The sequence below is a fragment of the Colius striatus genome, chromosome 13 (genome assembly GCF_028858725.1).
Source record: "Colius striatus isolate bColStr4 chromosome 13, bColStr4.1.hap1, whole genome shotgun sequence".
Lineage (NCBI taxonomy): Eukaryota > Metazoa > Chordata > Aves > Coliiformes > Coliidae > Colius > Colius striatus.
In genome coordinates, this window is record NC_084771.1 from 14935025 (window position 1) to 14952794 (window position 17770).

General features: G+C 45.1%; 1 protein-coding gene across 5 annotated transcripts in view; it reads right to left on the reverse strand.

Moving 5' to 3' along the window:
* Positions 1–17770, reverse strand: part of ATP11C (ATPase phospholipid transporting 11C) — a 57809-nt gene that overhangs the window by 12781 nt on the left and 27258 nt on the right. For all 5 annotated transcript variants that reach the window (XM_062006320.1, XM_062006319.1, XM_062006316.1 and 2 more), the window contains exons 7-24: positions 16915–17018; positions 15947–15997; positions 15080–15144; positions 14406–14487; positions 13872–14022; positions 12867–13064; positions 11799–11960; positions 10687–10844; positions 9766–9837; positions 8889–8962; positions 8116–8219; positions 7350–7531; positions 6538–6801; positions 6018–6192; positions 5252–5354; positions 4050–4195; positions 3607–3666; positions 2441–2568 (exon numbers count right to left, since the gene is read on the reverse strand). In XM_062006320.1, coding sequence (XP_061862304.1) covers positions 2441–2568; positions 3607–3666; positions 4050–4195; positions 5252–5354; positions 6018–6192; positions 6538–6801; positions 7350–7531; positions 8116–8219; positions 8889–8962; positions 9766–9837; positions 10687–10844; positions 11799–11960; positions 12867–13064; positions 13872–14022; positions 14406–14487; positions 15080–15144; positions 15947–15997; positions 16915–17018 — 2279 coding nt within the window. The remainder of the gene's footprint in view (positions 1–2440; positions 2569–3606; positions 3667–4049; positions 4196–5251; positions 5355–6017; positions 6193–6537; positions 6802–7349; positions 7532–8115; positions 8220–8888; positions 8963–9765; positions 9838–10686; positions 10845–11798; positions 11961–12866; positions 13065–13871; positions 14023–14405; positions 14488–15079; positions 15145–15946; positions 15998–16914; positions 17019–17770) is intronic.

Sequence of the window (17770 nt, forward strand, 5' to 3'; positions counted from 1 at the left end):
ACAAAGACCCTTGCAGCCAAGTGATCAACAGGCTTTGGAGAAAGCCCTTGCTGTAGGAGACAAGGAGGTAAACCACACAAATATCCTCCAGCATACAGGATATAAACAACATTTGCCATACGCTGCTGTTGGCCATGAGAATGATAAGAAGTTCAGCACAGTAATTCTTTTTGTCCTTCTCCTTGAAGTAACTTGGATTAAAATCCAAGCCAGCCTAAAGGGAGCACCTGTAACACTGTCTTAAGCCTCTCCTGCAGCCCCTGCACCACCTGCAGGATCTGACATTAACTGCTGATTTTTACAACCACGGCAACGCCAAAGAAGAGCCACAGGAGATGCAGCAAATCCATGGTGTGTTTCCCTCTTCCCATCAAAGGCACAAACTCTGAGAAAAGCTCTGCAGGTCCCATTCCTGGAAGCTGTGCTTTTCTGTACAGGCTGAAAATAACCTCCTGAATTGTGCAGTGGGTGTTTCTGACACGGGGGTTGTAGCAGGAGGCTCTCAGCTGAATATAGGATGAGATCTGGCAGGAAAGCAGCAGCAGCAAACAATGTGCTATGGGCAAAGCTCTGCATGGACCACAGGCAAAGCCTCGGGAGTGGAGAGTGGCCATTAGGGAAGCAGCAGGTTAAAAAATGTTCCCTGCATTGTTATCTTTTCAGATGACTTTTTTATTTGAAGACTGAAGGAGGATTAAAGCCTGTTCATGGCAAAACCAAAAATCCCCATTCTTTTATCTTTTTTTCATCCTAACTACTAAAGACATGAGTTTTCAGCAAGATGCACCTTGCAAACCAGTGCGGTGCTGAGCTCCTCAAAACCCTCCTGAATCCTGTGCATGATGACACAGTGACGACATTCAAACACACTGCAATTTGGGTCTGAGTAAAGAGCACAGATAAACCAGACTAAGTGGGTTTTATTGCAAGGAGAGAGAAGCCAACCAGCCTCCTCACTGGGAGCTCAGTTTTGCATTCCCATTTACGTCCTGCAGCGCCCGTCGTAAACAGGCTTTTTACAGTGCCTCAGACTAGAGATCTGCACTGCAGCAACTCAGCACTTCCTACAGCAGGGCTCCTTCTGCATTCAGCAGCTCACCCACAGTCATGAATATTCAAACTGAAGCTATCTGTCTGCACAGTGAGTCTGTTTTCCCTCACCGGACAGTCCCCAGAGGCCAGACAGCCCAGCAGGAGCATGAACAGGGCCTGTTATCACTCTGTGCCACAATATTCAATTACCCACTTCTTTAAAAATACACCAAGTGGCATTACACAGACATCTATCAATCATGGATCTGAGTACTTAGCTCAAAAACACCCATGCCCCCTTTTTAGCCTTACAGCCCTTGATGCATTTGCTGATTTTTCTATACAGAAAGCAACTTCAACTTTCACGCAGCATCTTTAGGTACCTGCTGATCCTCTTTGCTGTCCCTGCAAATGCATCACCCTTGGCTCAAGTGTGGCTTTGTCACACAGAGCTCCTTCACAGCTGAGGAGCATCATACAGCAGTGAGAGGGCTTGCACCAGGCACTGACCAAAGAAGCCCTGAGCTAGTCTTTCACCACAGAGGTGAGTTTGGCCCTGAGCTTACTGCCAGGCAAAACTGGCAACAGTGATGCGTGAACAGAGGCTTCCCCAAAAAAGTATCTTCCTCAGTCCTTGATGAAGGGCTGCACCCAAGCACACATGTGGGCAGGGGTGGGAGAAAGATTGGAAAACATGTCTGTTTCCGTGGGAGGTTGGAGCCTCTCCCTGTTGCAACCAAGGAAGGAGAGAAAGCAACCAGCAAAGCAGAGACAGTCTCCTCTTAAACTGTCCCTTTTCCTGGGCAACATGGCAGAAAACTCTGGGAACATGGATCAAAGAGCAGAGTTCCCCAGTAACAGGCTCTGATAGGGTGACTTGGCCTGTGGAGGGGAAGCCTGGGGGAGGATATCCATTTAGAGAAACTACCTGCCTGAGCTGGGCTTCAGAAACATTTGTCTTTCTACCGATAAATGGATCATTTTTTCCTTCTGAAAACTAGATCTCCCCTCCATCCATTACACGCTCTGTCACATGCTTTGCTCACGCTGCCTGGCTCAAAGCTAACGTGAATGAATAGTCTGGTCACACTCATAGCTTGGTTTGTACTTATGGATGAAGAATTCCACCTACAGTTTGTATTTTTATAGAGACACAGCAGCGCAATTTGCTAGACCAGACACTGTGTAGAGAGCACAAAGAAGTAGAAATAGGCAGTAAATAGGACATTGCTCTGCTCTAACGTAGCAGCAGCAGAGTCAGCAGGGACAGGAACAGCTTTTCCTGCAGTTCATGGTGACCCCAGCAGCAACACATGACAAGGACACCTGCTTACAGCCCTGCACCAACAGAACTTAAACCCTGGTTAACCAAGTTGTGTGGAGGTTTACTCAGTCAGGTGTTACTTACATATAGAGCTGAGGATCTGAGGTGAGCGTGTCAATGTTGATATGCTGCTCCAGGAGGCTATAAGCCAGGATAGGTAGTGATGTGAAGCAGATGTTGTACATGGTAAGATAAGCAGCATCATACAGTGGCTTAAAAGAGGAAGAAAAGGTAAAATGAGACAGAAAATCCACTTTGTAAGTCTCCCCACAAAGAAATCTAAAGTTTCCAGCCCTTGCCTCTGTACACACCCTACATATGATCGATCCCTCTGTCATAGCCACACAGGACAGGTGTGTTTGATGGGGGTCACACATGCAATGTGGGGGCCATGGAACACATGGGCTGCCTGGCCAGGACCCCTCTCCCACTGTCAGGAAGCTTTGTAACTGGTTGCTCTCATCTCCAGGAAAACATGATTAAAGAGCCCTTATCACAGCTTTTCTGTAGCTGCTCTTGTGCTGCTGTTTCTATTAATATACTTGCTGTCTCCTGTGACTCTAAAGACCAGACTGGTTTGGAGGAACTATGTCTCCTTTCCTCTTTTTTAAAAAAAAATAGCAAGTGGTTTTGCCAAGACAAGCAGAGAATTGTATCCTATAATTTCCTCTTCCTCACTGTTACTTTTGAGCCCAAAGAGACACAAAAACCCGTAAGGTGAGACAAAAGTCAAAGCTCTTGTCTCCAAGCACATGAGCCCACCCACTACACACATCTGTCCTTCTGACACTCCCTTGGAACAGGCAAGGCTTTAATGACACTCAGTGTGTGTCTTTTTTTAAAAGCTGTCATTAAAGAATGAACTGTCCCTCCTTTTGAGATACATCTTTAATGCAGGAAAATGAAGCAGAGGAGAAAAGATCAAGAAGTCTTTGAAAACCTTTTCTCTTAAGAAGTAACAAAATAAAGTGCTGAAAACCAGCTAAACTCCCCTCTCGTTACTTTAAGAAAGTATCCTTCTGTGTTTGTGAGTGGTGGATGGGAAAGGAAAGAAGGCAGATTTATTTCTTTTCAGCTATGAGACTCAAAAATATGCTCCAGATATGGTGCTGAGCAACAAGGTTGGTTCCCACTGTCCTCTAAAGGAAGGTGAGGTAGTGACGGGATGCCAAAAGCCAAGGCTCTGCTAGGAAGCCTCATTGGCCTCTTGTCTATAAAGCCAGGATAAAAAGCAAGTTACTGGAAGTTACCTGCTGTGAGAATCCACAGAAGAATTGGTATAAAAACTGTGGTAAAATGAAGCAAAGGTTCTGGGAAAATAAAAGACAAACAGTTAGCAGGAAAGCACTTCAAGTCTCAGTCTAAATCCAAATATTTTTTTTCCTGTTACCAGGCATTAGTACCTGATACTACAACATAGACAAGTTAGGGCAGTTTTCTGCCAAGCACGTAACTAACCCAATGAGCAGTCAGTGTCTGTGGAAGGTACTGGAAGAAAGTCATGCCTACATTTTCCTGTAAGCACTGTTTTCAATTGACAGGCATGTGGCAGAGACACAGTCTGTTCTAGGGAAGCACAACAGAGATACAGGACATCCTACACATTTGGTTTGTTCTCCTGTTTACTAGATTTTTTTTTCTAATGTCAAAGAAATCCATAGCATAAACAAATAAACTGCACATGTATCCTTACCTTGTAGAAGAAATACTGTACAAGGTGTGCTATTCTCACATAATATAAATGCCCATGTGCTAGTAGCAATTTTCTTAAATGTTTAAACTTTGGCACAGCATAGTCACTGTTTCTGGATGCCTGACGTCCTTCTTTGCCTTTTATACCTGGAGATAGAAATGTGGTAAGGGGTTAATCTCTGAGGGACTGGAATCTGGATGGATGCTACCCATTACCTTTGTTCACATCACTCTCAAGGGGTGACAAAGGCCTTATTTCCCTCCCAAGTGCAAAACACTAACAGGCTGCAAGACTCGTGGTTTTGGCTCCACTACACTCAGACCTGCCTCTGGAGTTTTTAAGCTATATTTAGGTTGCTGCCTGAGCTCCTATGTAAGAGAGTGTGGTGAAGAGTATCTAAGCAAGCCTGATAAAAGATAAGGAATTGGTTTCCCCACGGGCTTGCCCACATCTCAGAGTCTGGTTATTTCAGTACAGACGCTCAGGCTCCTGAGACATCCTCACAGAGCTGAGCTCAAGAAAGACACTTTTGTTCACTCAGAAGCCACATCCAAATGAACTGTGCTAGGATCCCATTCATTAGAGGGCACTGTGGCATTTTCCAACAGCCCTAAACAGAAAGGCTGCCCTTTTTCTTCCATCAACCCTCCTTTAGCGGCATTATAAAAATCTCCAGTATTTCCCTTATCTCTGACATCAATCCGCAGAGAGAGGGAGATTCCACGCACAACACAGACACAATATCAATGAGCATCACCCCCCAGGAAACACATGTAGGTCTCCAGTGTTGAGTTACTAGCAGCTGTGACCAGACAGCCCTAACAAATTCTGGTAGTGCCATTGCACTGCCTTTGCAACAACTGCCAGTAATCGCCCAGTACATTGCTACTTGTGCCTCTTTTTTCCAGGACCACAAGCAAGTGTTACCATCTTGCATTTGGCCACCAAGTTTTTGAACACAGGCTGCAGTTTATCACTGATAAAGAGAGCAGTACTATCAAAGGTTAGCAGTATATGTAGATCCCAAGGATTTAGCTGGAATCAAACCCTGTCTCCAAAGAAAGCAACTGCACTCTTTCTGCATTTTTCAGTGGGATCAGTTTAAGCAAGTGCAATCAGAAATACCAATTGAACCTCAATAGTGAACCCCAGAAACAGCAGACAGGTCTCAAGTGGAAGATAGGTGTTACCAGGGTTCTTACCTATTCCAACGTGTGCTTCCAAAATCATACTAACATCATTTGCACCATCCCCTATGGAGAGGGTTATCGGGCTTCCTTTCGTGTTCTTCACCATTCGCACAATCTAAAGGATGTAAAAAAAGAATAGTAGCAGAAACTAAAAACTCAGTTAAAAAGCCTCCAGGAACTCTCTACTGCTTCACTTGTAAGAGGCCCCCAGGACAAGCAACCAGGTTTCTACAGCAGTAAAGCAACATCTGGAGAGTTCAGACTGATAAAACCCCTTGTTACTTCCTTCGCAGTCACTAGCTAGAGTGAAAGCCAAGATCCAGCTGCACAGGGTTGAAGGACAGCATTTAAAAACAAATGCCAGGCAGCAGCATCCCACCCTTCCCTTCTGCCAGACCCTGCCCTCCCAAAGACAGGACCTCTCAGGCGTTTCAAGGGGTAGGAAACCCTCCCGTGGAAGAAGGGTGTCTGGGTTGGACACCATCAGCTGGCGTGAGGAAGCCACAGACTCCACTTGACAAAAAGGAACAAACAAGGGGGGTTTTGTTTATTCCTAATTGGCTTTGGTTTATGGCTTCCTGTCAGTATATTAAACAAAGGTTCTACATTCAGATTTGAAAGACTGGTGTGTTTCCATCTCACTCTGAACCTCAGAAGAGGCTTACACATAGCCTGGAGAAGTCCTGCTGACAAAGACGACCAGGTCAAGTCCCAGCTGTTGGATTAAAAGTGTATCACACCACCTAGTGCTGTGCTGCAGACAGTTAAAAGTAAATACCTGTGCTTTCTGCAAAGGAGCCATCCGGCAGCAGAGGACTGCAGTACACTTCAAGCAGATTTGTAGAAATATGCTTTTGTAATTACTAGAACTGGAGTCCTGAGAAGAGTTGAGGATCAGTGACAACGTTGAGCCGTCTATGATCAGGCCATATTCTTGACTCAATGTCCAGCTTCTGGGATACAAGAAGGGAAATATTTGAAATCAAGTTAGACTTTAAGAAGTCAATCTATTGACTTGCATCATCTTAGTGAAAACAAAATCACTTTTATATTAATCTTCTTCCCATCCTTCTCAGGGGACTTAGCAATCGTTAAAAAATGGGATTTAACAGACGCCTTCACTAAGGGAACTGTGAAAGTTCAAACTCAACTGATGTGAGAGACAACAAGCAAAGTGAAAGAGACAGTCACAGTGTCTGTAGGCAGCTAGTTCCTAGGGTCACAATGTGGTTCTGTTTCTTCATAAACATTGCATCTGTATCCAAACATGCATGGACTGGGGCCTCTTGCTCACTCACCTCTTCAGGCCTCCCCAGTTTTTGGGAGCATCCTGAATCAGTTTTTTGTGGTACTCCATCAACAGCTCATGGAGCCGATCCTCCTTCCTTTCGCTCTCACCCACCGTTTTGGCTGTCAGCTCCAGCAGCTCGGTGCTGGTCTGGAAGAGCCTGCAGGCATAGCAGGTGGATTTGGCAGTTTCCATCTTGTCCCCTGTCAGTACCCAAACCTTCATGCCAGCTGCGTGCAGAGCTTCAATTGTCTCTGCCGACTGCTCCTGCAGCCTGCAAGCAGAAGGAAATGTCACTCCTCAGTTTGGCCCACACTTAATCTTCTTTTGCAGGTAGGAAATACCAGCTAAAGAGAAATGAAATGGTTTTCCATGTGCTGGAGAGACTACTGTCAGAGGAATAAGGATTAGAAATTTGGGATTGCTGACTTTGAATTTGCAGCCAGAAAAAAAGTAAATCACCACTTTATACTGTGTGACCTAAAAGTGAGAAGTAAGAGACTAATTTACACATGCAGTTACTACCACTGCAGGAGAAACTGAATTTGTTTTGACGTGCAAATTTACAGCGTGTGCTTAATCCACTCTCGAGAAGAGTGAGTACTTCTGCAGTTTCATTAATAAATCGTAATTCCTACTACACTGACCAATTTTAGCAACTAAGGCACTGTGTAACAGGTTGTGCCACTGAGTAATTAATTGCTCTGGAAACTTCCAGCATCTGCCTGGCTGTTTCGTTCTACTACGCTGAGTCAGGTTCCACTACAATGCAACATCAGAAAGAAAACACAATGTTGGTGGTAGAGGTGGTCACCTCTTTACCTGTCTTCCACAGCAGTTGACCCAATCAGGTGCATGTCTGCTTCTGTGTCTTCAAAAACCTTTGCCATCTTTTCCTCCCTGTCCTGCAGAGCCATCTTAGCTTCACTCAGTTGTCTGTCAATCTTGTCATACTCCTTTTGAGTTAGTTCTTTGAATGCCACGCAGAGTGTTCGGTAGCCATCCTAGGAAGGGGAAGGAAAGAAAATCAAGTGGACAAGTGCTCTAAACCCAGATTTTCTACAGCTTCTCACTCCAGGGTTAGTGCTTTTCTCCACTCTCAGTGGTTTCTATCAGGACTGACCCTGATGTCAACGACAAATTGTTGGCTTGAGTCAAAAGACCAATTTCTCCATGTTTAAACAGGGACTTCCCCCTATCTGACCAACCGTGGCTGTGCTTATTTTGTGCATGCAATATGGCAGAGAAACCAAGAGAGCATGTACCCCAGCAAGAAGTGTGGAGGGATCCCCACAACCAGAACCAGACATTTCTTCCACTACAGAAAACAACCTGCTATTGTTATTTCTATTTTTAACTGGTTTGGGAGATGCTTGGACACAACTGTGATGGAGACCATATAAATATATCAAAAGCCAAATAAAGGTGGAAGCCAAAAATCCAGAAAAGGGAAGAAGCCTGACTTCAAAACAATGTGAAGTGACACTCAGATTTTCAACACTTCCCTCCAAAGCAAGGTCATATCCCTATTTTTGGAATAAGGCTTTCCTGACCCCAGCAGCCAGCCAAATTCCACCTGCATGCTCACCATAGCATTGCGGTCCACATGCACTTTTGTTTGCTGAATTTCTTCTTGCTGCACCCTTGGAAAAATAGAGGAGTCCGCTCCTTTACAGAAGAGAAGTAACTTTCCTAAAAGTAAATTATAAACAGTTTATAGCATTCACAAGCTGTAGAAAGACTTCCCAGCCTCAATAGCTAGTAAATGATGATGCAGAGGAAGGAAATCTGGCAGGATTAAAGAAGGAACTGCTAGAAGCCCAGTGGTCTTACTCTAACCTGTGCAAAAAACTTGTTTGACCTCAGGCTGGGACATCAGATGTGCCTACCTGCCTCTGAGCAAGCTTTCTCCAAACAGTCTGGACAAAATAGTTTATTTTTTCCTATACAGAAGCTTTGGCAACGTTTTCAAAGCAGGTTAAAACCAGCAGCTCATCACAGCATGAACATTTGAGAAGGATGGTAACCTCTGAATTTCTTTCTGCTGTCCCTTTGAACACATCCCATCCTGCTCAGGGGAAGGCCTCTCATCTGCCCCCTAGTACTTATATATCCAAGGCTGGAACAAGATGAGTAGGAAGCTCTCCACGGGTCACTATCTCATTCCTGTCCCCTCCCTTTATCTGTTGCTGGTCACTATGAAGAATATTAACTCCATCCCAACCAGACTCAGTATAGAATTTCATTGGATCAGCTTAGAAAACCTAGCAGCTTAACCTCTCTGGGTTACAGGAATAAAGAGGATGCATTTCATTCTTGTGCACACATGTATGGGAGCTCAAAAATGCATTTTAACTGTACCCGTGGTGGTTCTGACTATGACGCTCATGCGGCGACGGACGGGATCAAAGTTCAACACATGGAGAAGTTGATACCTCAAGGAAAAAAAATAAAGAGCTTAGACTCAGTAAAAGAAAAATAGTTACGACAGAAAATCACTAACAATGAGCTGCAGAAATCAATACACCCTACAAATGGCAGAACCCACTGGGCAATGTACTTTTTACAGCTACTACACTAGAAAATGGAATTAAAAAACCCCTCCAGTGTTGCTTTGAGCGTGGTGCTGAGGGTGCAGGTGCTCACTAGCACATCAAGCCCCAGCAGGCAGCCACATTGGCACCAGCATGTAAATAAGAGGTTTCACCATAAGGGGAGTAAGAAGTGAAACTTGCTCATGCAGGCAAGTTCTCCAGGAGCGCTGGGACCAGGTCAGCAATTCTCAGTGTCCTCCAGGCTGCGAGCACAGGGGAAAATTTCATTATTTTCAGCTCAGGAGGGGAAAAAGATTACAAGGAAGGAAACCATATCAGAGAGTTTAAGCTTACAGCATCCCACTGTGAGGTCCAGCCATCAGTGTTAAGGTTGGAAACCTCCCTATGAATCCTGGGAGGCAGCTGCACAGCCAGGCACAGATGAAGGATACATGCAAAGGACTACAGGTGCTTAAGGGACCTGAACATAGACATCACTAAAACTGCCAGTAGATTTTTTCAGCCTGCACCTTGCTATGTTGTATGTTGTAAAGAGGACAGGAGTTCTTGTTCTGACAGCCCTCATAGAACAGCTTTGACTTTGCCTTTGGCCAAGTTGGCCACATTGACCGAAGGCAAGCAAGCCAGGCAGGATCCAGCCAGCACTAGCAGCCCTGTTCCTCAGCAGCCCCTGCAGCACTTACATTTCAGTTTCATTCTTTTGGTTTCGTATTTTCATGAAATCATTTTCAAGTCCTAGAAAAGTGAAACCATACCTGTCAATAAACAAAAGGACAGAACACCATTGAAAACACCCATTGGCACATATTATACGCTAACAATGTTCTCAATTCACCTTCTGTAGCGCAGAGGAGAACAAAGAAGTTAGTGAGCCCGAGATAAAAAGCTCAACTGGATGCTTGCTTGCATTATGCAGAGCCTGCTATGATATTCTGGCACCACTTCCATGACCTGGAGAGCTGGGCACCACAGTCCACAGATGGCAAGAGCCTCTGGACACAATCTCTGGCAGATTTATAAGCCATGAGCAAGTACATACAGTTGCAACAGCCTCTGTCTAAAACCTAAAGGCTGGCAGTAGCATAGAATCATAGAATGGTTGAGTTGGAGGGGACATCTGGTCCTAACACCCCTGTAATGGTTGTTCAAACAACCATTCAACTTGGCCTTCAGCATCCTCAGCAACATTCAAACGTGGGTTTGATAAAAGTAACACATCCTATTATTTTGCCACTGCACACCAAGGAAGCTATTTGGCTGCCACATGCACACAACAACTGGTCTCCATCTCTTGGGGATTAAAACACATGGCCATGTGGGCTCCAGCAAAGGAACTTCTGCCCCAGCTGTGCACTGCAGTACCTTGGGGCTGCTCTCAGCAGTGAAGGCAAACCACAGCCTCCCAAGAAGCTCAGTGAAGATCCTTTGCAGAGCACGCAGAGCTCATTTACACCCACATGCTTACATTGCTGTGGGTCAAGTCCAGCTTTGGTATCACAATGTGCAGCCTTGACTGGGCAAAGCGGCCTGTTGCCTTCAGATAACCCTCACCTTCCTCCCACCAGAAAGAGGGAATTAAAAACACAACACCTTCATATTCTTACTTTTCTGCGCCTTTCACCAAAGCAATTTCATCAGGGGAAGAGGAGATATAGGTGTATTTGCGTCCTGGATGTCCTATCAGCCCATCCACCTGGTCTGCTTCCTTGATCTGCACGGTGTGGCAGAGGCAGAGGGCTCGCAGGAACAGCTCCTCGCGGCTCTAGGCAGGAGGCAGGAAGGGCTCGTTACCAGCTTCACACTGTGCATCCCCAGCCTACCTCACAGCACTTGGCTGTCATTTTTCATAGAATCATCTTGGTTGGAGAAGACTTTTAAGATCATCAAGTCCAACTCCTCTCCTCACACTGCCAAGCCCATTACTAACCCATGTTCCTCCACACCTCAGCTCCATGGCTTTGCAATATGTACAGGGATGGGGACTCCCGCACCTCCCTGGGCAGCCTGGGACAGGGGCTGACACCCTTCTCAGGGAAAAGAGAAGCACCTCCCTTAAGCACCTTCCTCATTTCTAATCTAAACATCCCCTGGGGCAATATGAGGCCACTTCCTCTTGTCCTATCATTTGTTACAAGGGAGAAGAGACTGACCCCCATCCTCACTACAACCTCCTGTCAGGTAATTGTAGAGAGCAACCATGTCTCCCCTTAGCTTCCTCTTCTCCAGACTAAACACCTCCAGTTCCCTCAGCTGCTCCTCATCAGACTTGTGCTCCAGCCCCTTCCCCAGCTTTGTTGCCCAGCTCTGGCCACGCTGCAACCCTTCAGTGTCCCTCTGGGAGCAAGGAGCCCAACACAGAACACAGCACTCAAGGTGCAGCCTCACCAGTGCCCAGTACAAAGGGAACAATCACTGCTCTGGTCCTGCTGGTGCTGATACAGGCCAGGATGTCGTTGGCTATCTTGGCCATCTGGGCACACTGCTAGTTCATGTTCAGTCACTGTCTATTAACAACCCACAGGTCCTTTTTGCCCCAGGCACCTCTCCAGTCACACATCTCCAAGCCTGTAGCATTGCATGGGGTTGTTGTGGCCCAACATATGTTTGTCTACACATTTTACAACAAAAAACCCAACATCCCCTCTAAGCCTCTGCTGTATTTACACAGTCAGGAGCTGATCACAAAACCCTAGTCATCAACATGCAGATTTCTTACCTTTTCTGCTTTGCCATAATACTTTAGGGGTCCATCTGTCTGAGGGAAGCCATCCACCTCTGAGATGCAGCCTTTGTACTTGTGCCCATCGATGCAGCACTCGATGAACTCCATGCTGTTCTCCGTTAGGGTTCCTGTTTTGTCCGTGAAGACGTACTCCACCTAGAAGCAAGCAGCCAGGTCACCTCGCTGCATCCCCAGCCCCAGGGAAAGAGCCCCACAAAACCCAAGAGGGTGGAACATTTCAGTGTACCTATGCTAATGCTGGAGAGTACTGTGCTGTTAGCCTAACCTGGCCCCTCAAAGACACACAGGTGCCCCACGGGAGTTACACTACCATGTAGTTCTACTACTTTGCTTTGCAGCTTCTTTGTTTTTCAGCCTGTTGCACAGGTAGCAAGAGGCAGCTCCTGAAGATTTAAAATCTGTTTTAAAATCCTTTGTTTTCTCTTCATTATCTTTACTGGGTCCTTTGCTATAACTCTCAGTGCTCATGCAGCTGCTGCAGGAGGCCTGTTGCCTCCTTCATGGGATTTTCATCTTGGTGCTATATTTAAATTAGACAGTTGCTATTCCACACACATACATATATATATATATGTATATATATATATTTTTTAAAAAGGCAAAATACAAAGCACAAGGCACTACTCATTGCTCCACTCAGTTTCTCATGGTGCAAGTAAGAAAGGACAGGCTGAGCAAAGGCAGCAGCAGGATGGCTGCATGTGCATTCCGTGCCCAGAGAGATGACCGGGCAGGCATTTCTGTTAATCCTTGAAGAGACAGGGGATTCTTTATTTTTAATTGAAGCAGTGAAAGCAAACCACTCTGACATGCAGAGTGCACAGCCTGATATTCCCCAATATGGAAACAATTGGCATGACCCAATTCCTGCTCTTTCATGCACTATTTATAACCTTATCTGTTTTGCAGGGTGAGTAGAATCATATTAAAAGGAAAGCGCCACCAAACTGGCTGAAGCTCTGCCCTGAGGGGACCATGAGGGACTCCACAAGGGTTCCTATCATTTTCAGCCAAGCAGATGTAAACAGAGTATGTCCTGACCTGCCCGAGCTCTTCGTTCAGGTCCGAGGTGTTTACCAATGCTCCTTCTTTTATTTCTTCATCATACATCTCCTTATCCCAGGAGATAAAGAAGGAGCCTAAGAACTTCTGCATCTCTACTGTAACGTACATGGAGACTGGGATAATAAAATTGAAGAGGACCATAAACGACAAGAAATCCGTGAACATCCGCAGTACCTGCAATGGGAAGAGGAGAAGAAGCTGCAGTCTGTGCCAGTCAGATGTAACTCGGGGGCAGTTTACAGCCACACCTCTGGGGTTTTTAGACAGTTTTTCTTCTAAGGTTAAATTAAAAAAAATAACCTGAAAATGAATACAGCTAAGATACAAGGCCAAATTCCACTTTCCTTCAGTGTAGAACACATCATTGTCTTCTGCAGATCTACAAAGGCATAATACAAGAGTGCATTTCACTGCCTCATAGTGACGATGCTTGATTCAAGTACCTTCCTCTTAAGAATATATTGCTACAAGCTCATTCTGATCTCAAGTTACTAGAAATAAGGAGCAAGTGGTTTAAGACCAGTCAAGCTACGGAGAGAGTAGAACCTATGCAATGACATCCCTGTGAGTCCTACTCAGTCAGCCACCAAAACATTGACTTCTGCACACTCATGCGCCCTCTTTCAGGCTCCACTGCCTGTGCCCCGGCAAGTTTGGGAAGCCACTTAATGTGGCCTCAATTTAAGTTTAGCTACTCAAAGCTGAAAGGTAGCTCAAGTTCAGAGAAGGTTAAATCAGCTGCTGCTTTTTTTGTAACATACAGCACTTATTTCTGCTTTGCCTTGCCCCACGCAAGCATCGCCGTGCACAGGCATGAGAGAGGCAGGAAAGAAATGCAAACAGCAGGAGAGCCCAGAGGACACGACAGCACTTCCAGCAAGAGAAAGAGATTCACAGGGCTGGCAGCAGACACTACCAGATTAAATAAAACCACCAGAACAAATAAAGCCAGAGGAGGTGCTGAAATACAAATCCACTTACCTTGAATGTCTCTCTCTCTTTTTTAGTCTTTTCATTGTACCAAGGCTCATCATTAAATGGATTACTCTGCCAGACGTATTTCAGAGTTGTGCACACAGTGGCCTTGCTCAACAGGATGCACAAATACACTATCAAGAAAGCGTTGATAGATCTGAAAAATAGGTTTCTTTTTAAAATTCCTGCAGCTAGTTTTATATAGAAAATCATGTAAGCAAGCAGGAACAAGACTTCCTTACTTTTAAGAAGGGAATTAGAGAACAAGTGCTTTTGACAGTGCTGACATTCAGAGTTAATTCATATATTTTTACATTTCTTAATTTTTTTTCTTAAATTAAAAAGCTACTGAATGATGCAGCTTCTTGGAAGATATGTTTAACCAAATACACAGATTTTTCTATGCAATCAGAGAGCATCTGAAACAAAAGGCAGCAGATTAGGGGATTACTTCTGTATAAGTCATCCATGGAACAAAAAACCAAACAAAATAAAACAAAATCAGTCTTTATCAATTTTTTGCTGACTATAGATACTCACTTTTCTACAGCAGACCGTTTCTGAGATTTCCCTTGGTAGTTCAAAGCCATTTTCGTTTCCATTCCAGTATAGACTGCAACTCCTACAGGGTATTAAAGCAGGGCTCATAAGTGGCTCACAGCCCCAGAGGGACCCAGCTTGCACTTAGCCATAAGGGGCATTTGTGTTCACATGAAACTCGAACCTCAGTTGAAGAAAGAGGCACTACCCAAGGACTGTTCATCTCCAGAAACCTCCAAGGCTGTTAAGTAATGTAACTGCATATAACCCAGAGCACAGGGCAGGAGCCCATGGATGATATACAGTCAGAAAAAACATCAGTCTTCATAACAGCCGCCACCCTGAATCACTAGTGCCTGGGACTGTCATGCTAGCACAGCTTTCCAGCGAAGGATTTGGGAACAACTCCCCACATGTCATATCTCCAGGAAAAAGAAAAGCTTGCTGAGGTATATTAAGACAACCTGCATAGCTTGGCAGCACTGCAGACATAACCAGCATCTCTTCGTTGCACCCTGTCAACCTTGCAATCAGCTTGCATATCAAATGTAACTGTAGAGCCCAGACAGGCTAGAGAGCTTTATTTCCTCTCTCTAGATTTAGTGATGAACATCTACATTTGTCATTATTTATCAGAACTATTTAAATAAAGATGATAATCATAAACTGTTCACCGTAAATCTTCTTGGTATTTTTGAGGGTAGCACCTTTCAGCAACAGATTTTCAGGACCCAAAGACCTAAACGTAAAAGAAGTTATGACACTAACATCACTCAAAGAACATTCAAATTGCTTTACAATTTAGACCCAGAGATAGATTATAAAGCTAAACAGGTGTTCTTTAGATCTGACTACTTGATCTGTATGTTCAATTTGGCATTGCTTGAGTTTGTTTTTGTCTTTACATACTTTTCTTTGCATTTCAGCTACTCTTGGTGCTAAAAGTTCCAAATTTAACGAGAGATTACCTGTAAGGCTTTTGAAGAATAAGTGCTAAATGTTGAGATCTAATATGTTCCAGTACTTATAAAAAAGTAGATTTTAAAAGCATTGAAAACCTGTTTGTTCCAGCACAGCCAATCAATGGCACCAAAGTCAATGGCTTATTTTGCTCCCATTTGCGTTTTTATTTCTTTGAAACTCCCACCCTGTGACCCTCTATTACTTTCATCATCTGTGTGGATCCTCCACAGCATGAAACACAGCCAGAACCACTCTGGTGACAGCTATCTGGTTTTGACGACTTATAAATAGTATTTGCTTATTTTTTTTCCTGAAACATTCTGTCTGATGATGAAGTTTCTGCTGTCCCTTAAATTTGTTTCCCATCAGGAGGACGCTACTGAATGGCTTCTCCAAGAGAGGCTCAAACAGATAAGTGGAGAGGTTAACTACAGGCCTCCCTTCAGAATGGAATATTTGGAACAGTTAAAGGAAAACAACCAATCCCTAACGATGGCAGCACAAATTCAGATCCTTGAAACCTGATGTACTTGCCCAACCTCTCAAAAGAGGACCAGTGAGATGGCAACAAGACCAACCTGGCTACAGGCTCTTGGCTGCTTCTGTAGATGATAATTCTTCCAACAAATCTGTAATAAAAATACATGAAACTTGCATTACAAACACATTAATGTTATAAAGAGCTACTACAGACATACTAAAACAGTCTCTGACAGGAGATAGAAGCAAACATATGCATTTGGGTGTTCAACACTTCAGAGATGTGGCTGTACTTGGGACAGCAAGAAGCTACATACCCTCCACAGCTGGCATGTGGAGCAGTAGTACTTGTCCATGTCTACATACACCAGCACATCCCCATGTGACGGAATTTAACCACAAAGACCACTTATTCCTGAAAGTCGCTCAGCCCAATGCCTTTTACTTGGGAGGCAGAGTTGCCAGATTAGGCACATGGACTATTACTACAGTTGAGCTGACAAAAAATAGCTCATTACATCATGAAAAGTGTCACACCAGGGAGGTTTTGCTGCAAAGAAACTGGGCCTTGAAGAAGTGTGGAGTCTACTTTACCATCTGTGTATGGAAGAAGTCCAGCAACTGATTGCTGCCTCAAAAAACCTTTTAGTCTCTGATGAAAAGAAACTGTGCTTTGCTGACCTGTGACTGATCCACTTACTAATGGTGTCTGCAGGGAGATAACACCAGGCAGCTGTAGGGTGGGTTGCAGGAGCAGGATCATTAAATGGTTTGGGGTGGAAGGGACTTCAAAGATCATCTAGTTCCATCCCCCTTGCCATGGGCAGAGACACCTTCCACTATACATACCAGGCTGCTCAAAGCCCCATCAAGCCTTGCCTTCAACACTTCCAAGGATAAGACAGCCACAACCTCTCTAGGCAACCTGTGTCAGTGCCTCACCACCCACACAGGGAAGAACTTAATCCTTAGAGCTAAATTAAATCTCCCTTCTTTCAGTTTACAGCCATTTCCCCTTCTCCTACCAGAAGGTGCCCAGCAGGATGGGCAGGAGCAGCACACTCACTTGTAGAGGTCGGGTTGCGGCTGTTCACACTCGATAGTGGCAGTGAGGGTGTCGATGGCTTCGTCTGTACAGAGCACAGTGGTGTCCCGCACTGCGTAGTGAGTCTGGGCAGAGGAGCACAGGCAGTGTTACCACTAGCCCCAAGTTTTATACCCCACTACCTAGAATGCCACCATGCAAAGGCTTGTCAGCACCAGCTCATCCAGGCCCTTGCCCTGCTCCTACAAAGCAGCTGAAACATCTCTCAGAGAAAGACTGAAGTCAATAAGCTTCAGAGAAACCATAGTGGGAAGGAGCAGCTGGACAGCTGCCTGGTAAGGCACGCACCAAAGCACAGCATCTTGGGTTTTTCCTCAGGGACCTGCTGCTGCCCCAGCTGGGGTGGTGGAGAGGCTAAAGGAGCTCCTGGGGAGAAGGAGCTCCCAGGGACCACTCGCCTGCCCTCTCCCAAAGGTAATTAGAAGCCAGCTCCAGTGCCTGGGGATCAGGCAGAGTAGACTTCAAGCTATTTTTAGCAGCTGCTGCTGCTGCAAAGGTTCATCTCTCACAATTAACTGGAAAGCCCACGAAGGATCTGCTTGCTGCCTTCTAGGCTCTATTTATAGGAGCTACTCAGAGCTCCAAGTCACGGCAGGCTGCCTTAATCCATCTTCATAAACAAATTCATTACAAAGCTTCCTCCCCTCCCTATGTCTGAATTCCTCCCCTTGCGCATCCCAGGAGCAAGCAGTATATCACATATGCTGTAGGCACAGCATTATCTATATGCACCTTCAGGCCATTTTGGTAACCTGCCTGGCGGCTCGTGGTAACAGCAGATGCACATACACACACACACGCTTCTCTGGTGCAGATC